Consider the following 14,352-nt stretch of genomic DNA (forward strand, 5'->3'; position numbering starts at 1 on the left):
CTAATATGATAGTGGTAGGTGTTATAAGTGTCCACTCATGAAAATAACAAAAAATGCTAGTATGCTAACATTAGCATGCCAACACCTAGCAACCTGGATCCAGATGATCTGGTTCACCCCCAAAATTCCATCAGTTCTTCCATATCCCAGCTACACCAGGTGAGTGGTCTTACCCGATGATGGGGTGTTTAAAGCCCAGCTTGGCGGTAGCTTGCTGAATCTCCTTCTCCAGCCAAGCCTGGGGTCGCACCAGATACTTGACAAACTGGGACACCCACCACACGGAGGGGTCACCGTGAAGGCGATGCAGACGCGGGGCTAGGTCCTCTGGGATGGCCAATGGCAGGTAGGGGGGGCGAGGGTGAAGGCTGTCCACTATAGGCAACTCAACAACCTGGACGTCCTTATCATGGGCTTCCCCTGGGAAGACAAGACCCACAAGAATGTCAAAATTCAAGCATTTTTATTGTTAAATAATCATGCAAGGTGGTTGGTTATGAGAGATTGCATAAATTATGCGACACGCACGATGGAGCGTAACTATGAGCTTCGACTTTGTGAATTCCTTTTATTAATTTCCATTATGCAAGGTGGCGGTTATCATTAATAACTGGTGGAGGGAGCGGTTGCATTAATTACATGACATGCTCAAGCGAGCGTAATCATGAGGTTTGACTGAATCGGTTATTCCCATTAAGCAAGGTGATGCTTATCGCACATCTCAGGTGCAACCAGCAAAAACCAGACTTAGGTGTCACATGCTCCCGTAGGTTCTTAGGTATATTTTCTTCAGAGAACTGAGCTGGAAAAAGCAAAGCAATGCAACTGAAAAAAATGAGCATTTTAGGGCAAGTCACTTTTGAACAAAAGCACACATAATTACATGTGCAAAGTGCATGTCCGAGCGCATTATTAAATAACTGATGAGTAAAGTAGCATTAAATAATTACATAATTGCACAAACAAAGCATTGCAAAACCTGAAAACTAATCATTACGTAGCACACACACAAATGGACATGGTGGCTGTTGGGTATATTTGGGGTTGGCGGTGGTGTGGAAGTGGTGCCTCCAGGCTGAGTCTAGCTTGGCAGAAGCCCGGGGCAAAAGTCTTGAGGAGGGCTGATTAAAAAAGGTCAACTCTCTGGACAGCAGGAAAACCTCGGCGCGCTGCCAGGACTACTACCCTTACTTCATACACGTCAAGGCCAACTGTCAGTGTGCACAAGGAAAAAGCAGGTGGGGGTGTAATATCAAACTGGGACGCAATGAACACCAACCACCACGATGGCCATGACATACTGTATCAAACTTTTATCAACACTGTGGGAGACAAAAACACAGAAAAAGCAAAAAAAAAAACCATATGTTTAGCAATAGAAATCAACTTTCTTCCATCAATTCTTTTGTGTGTGTATCCTGGGAACTCGAGCAAGCACGATGCATTCAGGGACACCCCGGACATCACAAAATACATGAAGTGGATACTCTTTTCACTCACTTTGTAACTTTCAGATGTACAATTTGCTACGTGAGGCTACACGGTGGTCGAGTGGTTAGTGCACAGGCCTCACAGCTAGGAGACCTGAGTTCAATTCCACTCTCGGCCATCCCTGTGTGGAGTTTGCATGTTCTCCCCGTGCATGCTTGAGTTTTCTCCCGGTACTCGGGTTTCCTCCAAAAACATGCAACGTTAATTAGCGACTCTAAATTGTCCATAGGTATGAATGTGAGTGTGAATGGTTGTTTGTCTATATGTGCCCTGTGATTGGCTGCCGACTAATCCAGGGTGTACCCTGCCTCTCGCCCGAAGACAGCTGGGATAGGCTCCAGCACCCCCCCCCACGCGACGCGACCCTTGTGAGGATAAGCGGTAGAAAATGAATGAATGATTAGGGTTGGCTGCACGGTGGTCGAGTGGTTAGCACACAGGCCTCACAGCTAGGAGACCCGAGTTTTATCCCACCCTGGGCCATCTCTGTGTGGAGTTTGCATGTTCTGCCCGTGCATGCGTGGGTTTTTTCCGGGTACTCCGGTTTCCTCCCACATTCCAAAAACATGCTAGGTTAATTAGCGACTCCAAATTGTCCATAGGTATGAATGTGAGTGTGAATGGTTGTTTGTCTATATGTGCCCTGTGATTGGCTGGCAACCAGTCCAGGGTGCACCCCGCTGGGATAGGCTCCAGCATCCCCCGCGACCCTTGTGAGGATAAGCGGTCAAAAATGAAAGAATGAATGAATTTATAAGTATGCTGCAAAATACACTGAAAATAAGTACATTTACCTTAAATTATGTGATGTCTTTGAATGCAACCCCTCCTTGAGAAGAATGATAAATGCTTAAATGTCTGTAAGACCAGTCTAGGTGTCTAAATACCACAACTACATTGACAACACTGATCCCTTTTGCTACGTCTTCTTATTCTCTACCATACGGGTGCATAAGAGGTATATTAAGAAGATTAGTCCCGATATTAGCACAATGTCATTTACTGTACAAAGTTGGAACGACAAGCTACATTCACAGACAGTCCCGTTATAATGTGTTTATGAGCCAGGGTGGCCATAAATAAATGAATGTTTGGGGAAACGCTGCATATACTGTTATAACACACAGCTAAGATAATCTCATTTTACCAGAGGGGATGTGGTGATACATACGTATAACCGAGTCCTAAAACCGCTATAAACAAATAAATGGCACAATGAGTAAAAAAACAAAAAACAAAAAAACGCATTTAACATAAAAAGATTTTAGGAACAAGGCAGGAATAATTTGCGTGTCGGTATGCTGAATCATAATGAGACTACAAACTGAAAGAAGCATGAATACAAATTTAGCAAAAAAAAAAAAAAAAAATAGCCAGACCCGACTACTATAACAAGCATGATGTAAATATGGACGAATGAACAAAGCTTCAAGAGCTGGAACAAATACGTCGCTTTCACCTAGAAGGCTTCATACATATTTCAGGAGATGAATCCAAAGAGACATCATTGAGCGACAAATGCGATGTTTCTGCAGTCATTTTTGCAAATCAACTGAGTCATCCCCTCCGAAAAGAGCCTCACCGAGTCCGATAGTTGGCTTTGTCCTTTTTTCTTTTGTAATAAAAAAGGTGCAGTTCACCAAAAATAGAAATGGCCGTAAAAAAATTGCTCATGCATTAACACATCGTTGGTTAATGCCCCCCCCCCCACACATCTTTAAATGTTTCACAGGGTGCTACATCATCAGCTTATAAATCTGAATGAGGATGTGAATTATCAGGATTAGACATAGCATAATAATGGAAGAACTGAATTTTCTCAATGGTGTGGAATTGATTGTCAATTAACTACAATGAGAAGCAAAGGAGGTTAAAATGACTGTACTGCTTTGCTGCAACCAGCAGAGGCACCACTGAGTCATTCCCAGAGATTGTGCTGTCTAAAGGAGCAGCTATAGGGAATTGGTCTACAACATGTAGACACTAGTTTGAGGCCCCCGCCTTGATATGAAAGTAAGTTTTTGGCTATTTAAGTTTAAAGGAAATAACTTGAAGGCTACCGTTTAGGTCGCTAGCGCTCTAGTTTGCGAGTTAGCATGTGTCTCAAGACCCTGCAGTTGCGCAATATGTTGTAAATAAAAAGAGTATAAATGTGACTATAGTCGTGTTTTGTCATGTCTACAGGGCTCTAATAATGCTTTGTTCATTTTAATCTGAAAAATATAATTTGTCTACCCACCAACTATATGTGGTTTCTTAAGTTTTTATTATTTGCCGTTTTATTATTATTATATTTATTTATTACTGATTGATTGATTTTCTTTATTCTTGATTTGTTTATTTATTTTTCATCTTATTTTGTGCAGAAAAATAAAAATTAAGATATATAGGTTTCCTCCCACATTCCAAAAACATGCTAAGTTAATTGTCTAACTCCAAATTGTCCATAGGTATGAATGTGAGTGTGGATGGTTGTTTGTCTATATGTGCCCTGTGATTGGCTGGCCACCAGTCCAAGGTGTACCACGCCTCTTGCCCGAAGACAGCTGGGATAGGCTCCAGCAACCCCCGCTATTCCTCATATCAACTTGAGAACGACTTACTGTGCAACCCTAGTTTCCATAATTCAACCCTTTCAAGTAATCTATGTGGTATTTGAAAGTAATTACATTTATGTTTTGTAAGTTTTCTGGAGGATGTGCTTCTACGTAGACATGATTGCCACCCTCCAGGCAGGAGAATTGTGTATTTCTCCTTTAATCCTTTCTTCTTATGCTTTGTTTTGATAGATTTCCCACATGCAGGAAGAAACAAGCAGGTCGCATAATGACTTTTTTTCACTATCTTTGATTCCAACCCCCACAAACCCCCCCCAAAGCTATATGTTTTCCTGACAAAAATACCCAGTCACGGATGCATCCACAATTCCCTCTGCCGATAAATGTCTCACATCCTGAGGGAAACTCTTAACAGGAAGTGGGCTAACAATATAAAGCTATTTAAGGAAGGTGGGGCGTGAATACATATAAAAGCGTTTCTTTCCCTATAAAACACCGACTAAATCGCTTTTTTCCGACGTTGACAATACAATTGCTCATACAAGACATGAAGAATAAGAATCCGCATTTTCGACATATTCTCTGCATATTTCAAGCCCTAAGCATCCTTTTGTGGTTTTTGTGTCGGAACGATCACACTTCCATACTCTTAATGAAAAAGACACGACTACAGGGAATACTCAGCGACCAACAGGCTTACATTAACAAGGCCGACGTGTAGCTGGATCCATCGTGGAGGCCGACAAAAACCTGCAAGAATGCAGAGTGCACCGAATGGGCTTTTAACCGGGAGTATATGGATCCATAGGAGACAGTACGGACAGATACCGGAGAATGAGAGAAGAGATAGTAGTAAAGGACGTATGAAAGGCAGAAGAATAAGAGAGGCAAGGCACCGCCAAAGCAGGAGATAAGACGGAAGAGCCCAGGAGAGCACGAGTCAAATGAGGCGCTGGGAGAAAAAAATGAAGAGCTGAAAAGGAATGCGGCCACGAGAACAAGGAAGCAACCAGAGAGAAAAAAAGTCATAGCGAGCGAAACGGAAAGGCAGCCACCGTCTGATAGTAAAGCCTCCAATTCACTTATCGTCTTTCGCAAACGATTCGAATTTGTCAGCTTAGCGGAGGCTTTTTTTTTTTTTTTTTCTTTGACTGTAAGGCTATCTATTAATCATAGCATCTTTGATGCATGGCTCAGTACGCATAAATGATTCTGCCGCATTTGCAATGGTAACCTAACATGTCAAAATATTGATCTTTTGTCTGAGGTATTTTATTCCAGCGTGCAAATGATGGAGCGTGAACGGTGTTAACAAAAGACTTATATGTGAAAAAATAACTGTCACTCAAATCAGGGACGCTATAAGTCTCGATCCACTTTAAGTTGACCGATGGTTTTTCGGTGTAAACCCAAGCTGGTGTCAATCCTTCACAAATATGCAGTTACTTGCACTTTTATTTATTTATTTTTTATATATATATATTTTTTTTTTTACCAGCACTGTCTTTTTATGTTCTGTATACCCACAGGGGGTCTCAAAAAAGAAGACCTCCCGAGAATCTCAACATTTTCCTGCTATTCCCCATTCAGGTCAAATCTGTGAAAACAGATATGTTATGCAACGGATATAGAAAGTGAAAATAGAATGTAAAAAAAAAAACATATGGCAGTGGTTATTTTCTGTCCAACCCCCCCCCCCCCCCCTCCCTATCCCCACGGAACAGAATTTATTTCAGACACAACGGCCCCCACGATTTGAAACACTATTGATCATCTGAAATATGTACCAACCATCTTTGAATGATACATTGCTTTTTAAAAAGGCGAAGAAATGCCACATTCGACGGCATTAAACGCTTAAACGCTGTTGAAAGAGGAGCTCAGGATATTCACAGAAAAGTTTTTTATTTTTAAACGATTAATTGATTTTCAACCATACCACCAAAACCCCCCCAAAAAACAATAGAACCCTGAAAAAAAATATGATTTTTTTTTTGCATTTTCCAAAGAATTAGAGTAAAAATAAACCTCAATAAAAATAATCCTCATTCCAACTCGACCAGGGGTGGGCAAACTACGGCTTGGGGTCCACATCTGGTAATGGTAATGGTTTTATTTCATTTGAACATGCATCAGATTACAATTGAATGCATCACATAATCAGTTCACAGTTCCACATGTCTAAAAGGAGTAGGAAGAAACAAAGCTTATTAAATCCTACCTCTCCATCTGGTACTTTTACAATCAGTAACTGTTACATTTGTTCACTTCCTGCTTTCCTAATATAGTTTAAGTTTTTATTTTTCAATTGAATGCATCCCATAATCAGTTCACAGTTCCACATGTCCAAAAGGAGTAGGAAGAAGCAAAGCTTATTCAATCCTACCCCTCCATCTGGTACTTTTACAATCAGTAACTGTTACATTTGTTCACTTCCTGCTTTCCTAATATAGTTTAAGTTTTTTTTAATTTTATTTTGTCATGTACATCTGGCTACTTCCAAAGTATTTATTTCAAACCTTTAACATGCAAGCTAGCAATATGACTTAGCTACGACATAGCTTTCAACTACCTCACCCACAGAGCCAAACAAACACAAGTCAACCTCCCCACTGCAGTCTGGGAAGGTGAAAAAAAAGTAGGGATGTTCACGTACTCATTAAACTCAAGGCTTTATCGTTCATAGCTCATACAGTACATCACGTATCCTGACTGGTAGAGCCAGAAATGTTTCATTGGGGCGGCCAAGGTGAGACCATTACTCACACAAGGATGGCAATACCTTGATACCTGAAATGATGTCTAGATGGCCAATGGGGGTGACCGGAGAGGGAGCCACCACGTAATGTCGCTTCTTTATATTTATTATGTCTTATTCTGAAAAAAACGAAAATTCAATTTCATTATTTGGAGATTGTATGACACTTTTAATTTTAAAATAAGACAAACAATTCAAGGTGGACTTATACGGAATTATACGCACTATGTCCGTCAGGCTTTGAATGCACCATAATATGTGCTGTGAGAGAGATTTGTCAATAAAACCTTGCAGTGAAGTGTAGGAATCCTCCCCCTGAGGACTCTAAGTGGGTAAGGGAATCTTAAAGAACCAAATCATAGAACCAGATTGTTTACTCCTGGCAACAATACCTAATACAGACGTCCGGGCTTATCTACAGTCCCTGTATGCCTACAAGTAAGCGGGTCTTATGACAGCGCAGCTGCAAAAAAGCAAGTGAACACAAGTCAATATAATATCGGGAAGTTGTTACTGGAATTACAAGCAGTGCAGACTTTGTAGACTCGGCTTGGAGAAATGCCTTTTCGACCACTTAGCTAAATGCTACACCATGCCTCCGATTTCTTTGGTTCATCCATCAGCTGACATTCACTCGTGGTAGTAAATACCTACACATCGTGAACTGGATTATGTTATGAGTAAACAATGGCAACTGAAGAGAGAAGGGGAGGGTCAATGTGGGATTTGGACATTTTTAAAGGCATATCGTGCTCCAGTAAAAGAATCTATAAAAAGCTGGGATCTAGTGTACTGTATGTGAACTTTCTAAAATATTACAATGTATTGCCTTTCAGACAAAATCCTACCTAAAGCTTGTGAGAGACCAGCCTAAATTTGGAGCGGCCGGACCGGAGCATGAGGGGATAGAAAATATTTACGAGATTTCAGTTTGGCATAAAAATGAAATGTGGATAATTTGTGGGTAATTTAAAAATTTAAAAAGGCTCCACATAAAGGCTTCACGATAGCAACGTTTCTACCCTCAGATTATTTCTATTTCCACTACTTTCTTTGGGAAAGGTGGCTTCATAATCCAAACTAGTTGGAGGACGACTGGCATCCAGGAATGACTCCAAAGGGGTTCTCCTGTATTTTTCTCTTCTTCCATCACCACATTGCCTCACACCACTTCCTCTCTTCCCTCACTCAAAATAATCTGTAAAAAAGTCGGGATCCAGTGTACTGTATGTGAACTTTCTAAAATATTATAGTGTATTGCCTTTCGGACAAAATCCTACCTAATGCTTGTGAGAGAACAGCCTAAATTTGGACCGGACGGAGCATGAGGGGATAGAAAATATTTACGAGATTTCAGTTTGGCATAAAAATGAAATGTGGATAATTTAAAAAACACTAACCTCACTGGCACTTAATGAAGGCTCCACATAAAGGCTTCACGATAGCAACGTTTCTACCCTCAGATTATTTTTATTTCTACTACTTTTTTTGGGAAAGGTGGCTTCATAATCCAAACTAGTTGGAGGGCGACTGGCATCCACTGTATTTTTCTCTTCTTCCATCACCACATTCATATTGCCTCATACCACTTCCTCACTTTCCCTCACTCAAAATAATCTGTAAAAAAGTCGGGATCTAGTGTACTGTATGTGAACTTTCTAAAATATTATAGTGTATTGCCTTTCGGACAAAATCCTACCTAATGCTTGTGAGAGACCAGCCTAAATCTCCTGCCATCCAAAATGATCCCCACTCACCTTGCTATCTATCGGTGGACTTTAAACCGGCCAAGACGCCCAGCAGGCCTAGCCTCAGGGAGGTTAAGCCCCCTTTCAAGGCACCTGATAACAAGTTATTATGACTGCCTATGAGAGGCCTCGAATGCACGTCATAATGTTGCATTTGGGTGCTGCGGTTGGCTGTGAATGCATTTCTTCAAAAGTAATTCATTGTCAAGGCCACATTTGTACAAGCTCCGAGTCTGACCATTTGCTTTTAACCCACCACAGTAGAGATCACAGCGAGCATTAGTGATACACTGGAGCCGTGGGCAGCTTTGCAGTATAGACGAGGGAGCGTGGCGGGTAGGGGGGGCCTCAAGGGCATCTTAACCATGAATGCTGAGGCAGTATAGTGTAAGGGAAACCCTTTCTATTGATCTATTTGATTTACATGTCAACATTTAAGCATTAAACGTCGAAGACGGATAAACCTTCAATTCAGGTTGAATAACTTGGCTATATCTATCTGACGAAGTCCGTCAATCCTTGATGAGAAGTGATTCACATGGTGATGGACAAAATGTTTTCCTGTGGGTGGAAGAAAGGTTCTTTTACTGGACACAAAAGAGGCAGGATTTCTTGGCAATGAAAGCTTTCAACAGCAACCTGCTGCGATTACATTAGCTGCCAAAGTGCTTTTACAGGAATTGCATCGCCCTGCTTCGCCAGAGACTTCGCACGCAGTTTTTTTAGCTGTACGCAGCACAAAAATAAGACTTAATTTAAGCACAGGGGACGCTTTAAGTTGTCAGTCCTTAAAGTAGTACTTCACTAAATTTCACTAAATATGTCTGAAAAAAAGCATGTTTGGGTAGTGACAGTACTCTGATTGGTTCTCCATTTCACAACACTTTAAAGTGTCAAAGTACGACTGTAGTTGTGGATTCCTATAGAGCAGCTACATACAATAACCCCTAGATCTTCCAGATCCTGCACCAATTCCTGCAGCATTTCATTGATTACACCCACAGCCCGCCTCTAGACACACCCACTTCACTGTTATTGGTCACACTCCCATGCGCTCTGCAGTCCATATAAGGAAGTCCAGCTCACACTGATGTCACAAAAGTTGGCGTTAGAAAAAAAAATCTCAAAAACGAGGCGTTCAGAGACATCCCGAACTTCGTTCAGGGTAGTTTGGGTATTCTGGTAACCATTACCATTACCAGAATACCCAAAGTACCCTACGCTAACTTGGTCAGAAAAGTGGAAAAAGCATAATAGGTCCCCTTTAACACATTCAATCCCAGTCATTTTTCAAAAGACAAAATTTTGACTGATCTTTCAAAGCACACATAATATTGTGTTCTTTGGCTATATCAACACGGAACATACCAAAAGACTACAATCTTTCATCAGACAAAAAAAAAAAATTCAATTCTTCAGCAGTAGAACATAGGTAAGTTTCAGGAAAATATCTGCCCCCAACTAAAAAAGGGAGAAATATATATATAATATAATAATCTAATATATATATAATATTCCAAAAACATGCTAGGTTAATTGGCGACTCCAAATTGTCCATAGGTATGAATGTGAGTGTGAATGGTTGTTTGTCTATATGTGCCCTGTGATTGGCTGACTACCAGTCTAGGGTGTACCCCACCTCTGGCCTGAAGACAGCTGGGATAGGTTCCAGCATCCGCCCCACCCATCCCGCGACCCTTGTGAGTATAAGCGGTAGAAAATGAATGAATGAATGAATGATTGAAAATGCTAACTTAAGGCCAAAAATACATAACATTTGCTTAAATATATACATTTTCCGACTTATTATAGGCTGTAATTAACCATAGAACAGCAAGATACATAAATTAAAAGCCTCAAAATCAAAGGTGTGACGTGGCCAAATGCTACATTTACGCCAAAAAAGTACAGTAAGCATATTTTTGACTAATAGGTCAGAAAAGTGGAAAAAGCATATCTTTCCACGATTCAGTTTTCAAAAGACAAAATTTAAAAAAAAATTTGACTCATCTTTCAAAGCACACAGAATATTGTGTTCTATGGCTATATCAACACGGGACATACCAAAAGACTACAATCTTTTATCAGACAAAAAAAAAAAAAAAAAAATTCTTCAGCAGTAGAACACAAGTAAGTTTCAGGAAAATACCTGCTCCCAACTAAAAAAAAGGGAGCAATATATACAATATTTATCCAAAGTCTAGCACTCTACCATGCATGAGGTCATGCGGCGAGACCGTTCGTACTCACCTGACCAGTGTCCGGTCGTGGCACCGGAGCGGTCAGTGCAGCTGTTACTGACTGGAAGGAAGACGCTCTCCCAACCACTGGGGGCGTAGCGCCAGTTATGGGACTCCAGGATGAGCGTACGTTGGGTGCCGTAAGCAATCATGAAGCAGTAGACGACATGATGGAGCTGGCAGCCGTACCCGCAGCCCTTATTGATGTTGCACACCAGCTTCCTGGCCTTACTGCAGTCCGGGGGGTTCTGGAAGGAGAAACAAAAATGTTTTCAATAAATTTTATTGCTTGACCTTCATCTTGTATCTCCAAAACTCCCTGTTCCCTGTCTTGTAATAACACATTATGACTGATATTGTTTGCTTTCTTTGCTCTGTAGCCCTTACTTCATATTACACAACCCTCCTCTGGTCCGAGTTCTCTGTAATAATCTTCTGCTATTTATTGCCTGAAGAGTAAATCAAATTACTTTGATTTATTATTTTGACTGGGCAGCAAAAGACAATTATATTTTCCTTCCGTGCCATTGATCTCAGTTGCTGCTGAAACATCATTAGCGGCACCAATGAGTAGCACTGTTCCGTTCCGTCATTACAGTGGACAAGGGCACAACGTTTTTTTTTTCTCCTCTGCCAATTAACACACGGAGGTCTGCTTCCATAAATACTCATAAGTATGTATTAATTGGCGGCTGAAAAGAAAACAGGGCGATGCATTCCGAGTAATGTTGCTGAAACTTTGGAGTTTTTTTTCCCTTCAGGTAATTCATTCATTCATTCATTTTCTACCGCTTTTCCTCACGAGGGTCGCAAGGGTGCTGGAGCCTATCCCAGCTGTCTTTGGGCAAGAGGCGGGGTACACCCTGGACTGGTGGCCAGCCAATCACAGGGCACATATAGACAAACAACCATTCACACTCACATTCATACCTATGGACAATTTGGAGTCGCCAATTAATCAAGCATGTTTTTGGAATGTGGGAGGAAACCGGAGTACCCGGAGAAAACCCACGCATGCACGGGAAGAACATGCAAACTCCACACAGAGATGGCCGAGGGTGGAATTGAACCCTGGTCTCCTAGCTGTGAGGTCTGTGCGCTAACCACTCTAATATTAAACTGAATATGGAATCTAGTGGTAGCGAGCTTGTGGGTTTTTATCTCCTGTGTAAAAGTGTCCTTGAAAAAGATACCGAATCCCAGCGCTGCATCATCACTGTGTGAATAAGAAGATGCTGCAAAAGAGATGTAAGTGCCTCCAAGGTAGAAAAACGCTTTCCAAGTGCAAGGCTATTTAGTCGTCTAAAGTTGCAGACCTCAGAAGAGATACCTGCGTTTTCATTGTCTTGTTGTGGCTTTTTGTGCAGTCAGAACCGGTGGAATCTTATTCACCAATCACAGAAGCCAAGTAAAGAGGGGCGGTACTTCCTGTGGCAGCTATTGTCTCATCAATGTAACATTACTGACACCTCCTGGTCAGTGAGAAATACTACACATTACAACATTTTCTGAATGCCTTATTTTGGTTCATTTAGCCGTTATTATGATTGAAAACGGGGCTGCACGGTGGACGAGTGGTTAGCACACTAGGAGACCCGAGTTCAATTCCACCCTCAGCCACCCTTTGCATGTTCTCCGGGTACTCCGGTTTCCTCCCACATTCCAAAAACATGCTAGGTTAATTAGCAACTCCAAATTGTCCAAAGGTATGAATGTGAGTGTGAATGGTTGTTTGTCTATATGTGCCCTGTGATTGGCTGGCCACCAGTCCAGGGTGTCTCTCGCACGAAGACAGCTGGGATAGGCTCCAGCATCTCCCCCACCCATCCCGAGTACAAGCGGTAGAAAATGAATGAATGAATGAATGAATAATTGAAAATGCTAACTTAAGGCCAAAAATACATAACATTTGCCTAAATATATAAATGTTCTGACTTATAATAGGCTGTAATTAAACATAAAACAATATGATCCACAAATTAGTGTGACGTGGCCAAATGCTTCAGTTAGGCCAAAAAAGTACAGTAAGCATATTTTTTTTTACTAATAAGCAGCACTCAACCGCAAAACTGAGAAAAACTGTGATTTTTAAAATTAATTTTTTGTCATGTCCTGGCACTGGGACAGATAGTATTATTAATATAAACACCCTTACATGCTAAGCAGTGCCAGAGAAAAGTGTAAGCTACACCTTCCCTGTTATATGGAGTATGATTTGGCTTTATTTGATGTTTTGTTGTTATGCAAATTTGGAGCGGCCGGACCGGAGCATGAGGGGATAGAAAATATTTACAAGATTTCATTCATTCATTCATTCATTTTCTACCGCTTTTCCTCACAAGGGTCGCGGGGGTGCTGGAACCTATCCCAGCTGTCTTCGGGCAAGAGGCGGGGTACACCCTGGACTGGTGGCCAGCCAATCACAGGGCACATATAGACAAACAACCAATCACACTCACATTCATACCTATGGACAATTTGGAGTCGCCAATTAACCTAGCATGTTTTTTGGAATGTGGGAGGAAACTGGAATATACCTGGAGAAAACCCACGCATGCATGGGGAGTACAAGATTTCAGTTTGGCATAAAAATGAAATATGGATAATTTAAAAACACAATAACCTCATCGGCACTTAATGAAGGCTCCACAATAGCAAAGTTTCTACCCTCAGATTATTTCCATTTCCACTACTTTCTATGGGAAAGGTGGCTTCATAATCCAAACTAGTTGGGGGGTGACTGGCATCCAGGAATTGCTCCTTTTTTGACATAAGTGGTTCTACTGCATTTTTCCTTCATACCACTTCCTCTCTTCCCACACTCAAAATTCCCCCTCTCCAGAAAATGTCATGAATTTGCGTCTTCGTGACAAAAAGTCCTGACACAGCGAGTCTTTTTTTGTATTTATGAAAATGCAGCAAGGGGAAAAAAGTGACCCAGCAGTGTGGCGAGTTTGTGCATCATTCAGCAGCCGGTCCCTGCGACTCGACGATCCGATCCTGGTGCCAACGGACTTGCTAAACAGCAATTACCGGCTGATGGGAGTGTTTCCCCATTAGGAATGCTGCAGCTGTGGATGCTTCACAATATTGCACCGGCTTTTACTAACAGGTGAAGGAAAAGGAGGAGACGGAGGAGGATGAAAGTGGAAAAGGGGGGGCTATGACGAAAGGAAAGGGAAAAACGGTACAGGAGAAGTAAGAGTTGAGGAGCTGAACCTTGGAGTTCCAGCTGCGTGCCCACACGTCGGTGTGAGCTATGCCACTGTGCGATGACTTTTAATCATGTGACAGATGCATTAATGCCAAGTGGGAGGACGCAAGGGACTTGCATGCTAATAATCTACAGTAGCACACGCTCACAAAGGTTGCTTTTTACCAGGCCTTTTAGCTCTCCGATACGCCATCGACCTTGGAGTATGAGCAACAATGTGCGTTGCATAGAATCAATGCCACCAGTCTATCCTTGCTGAAACCTACCAAGACAGAATAGCTGGAGTTTGTGGTTCAAGAACAGCGTGTGAACTGCCAAGCTTGTTTAAACGGTGTGGTGAAAC

At 41.6% G+C, this 14,352-nt stretch overlaps 1 protein-coding gene across 1 annotated transcript in view; it reads right to left on the minus strand.

The window, feature by feature from the left end:
• fut8b (fucosyltransferase 8b (alpha (1,6) fucosyltransferase)) overlaps positions 1 to 14,352 on the minus strand; it is a 129,352-nt gene that overhangs the window by 18,682 nt on the left and 96,318 nt on the right. The window contains exons 7-8 of the mRNA XM_058046194.1: positions 10,806 to 11,043; positions 174 to 420 (exon numbers count right to left, since the gene is read on the minus strand). Of these exons, the coding sequence (XP_057902177.1) occupies positions 174 to 420; positions 10,806 to 11,043 (485 nt within the window). The remainder of the gene's footprint in view (positions 1 to 173; positions 421 to 10,805; positions 11,044 to 14,352) is intronic.

Source organism: Doryrhamphus excisus, chromosome 1 (assembly GCF_030265055.1).
Source record: "Doryrhamphus excisus isolate RoL2022-K1 chromosome 1, RoL_Dexc_1.0, whole genome shotgun sequence".
NCBI classification, from domain to species: domain Eukaryota; kingdom Metazoa; phylum Chordata; class Actinopteri; order Syngnathiformes; family Syngnathidae; genus Doryrhamphus; species Doryrhamphus excisus.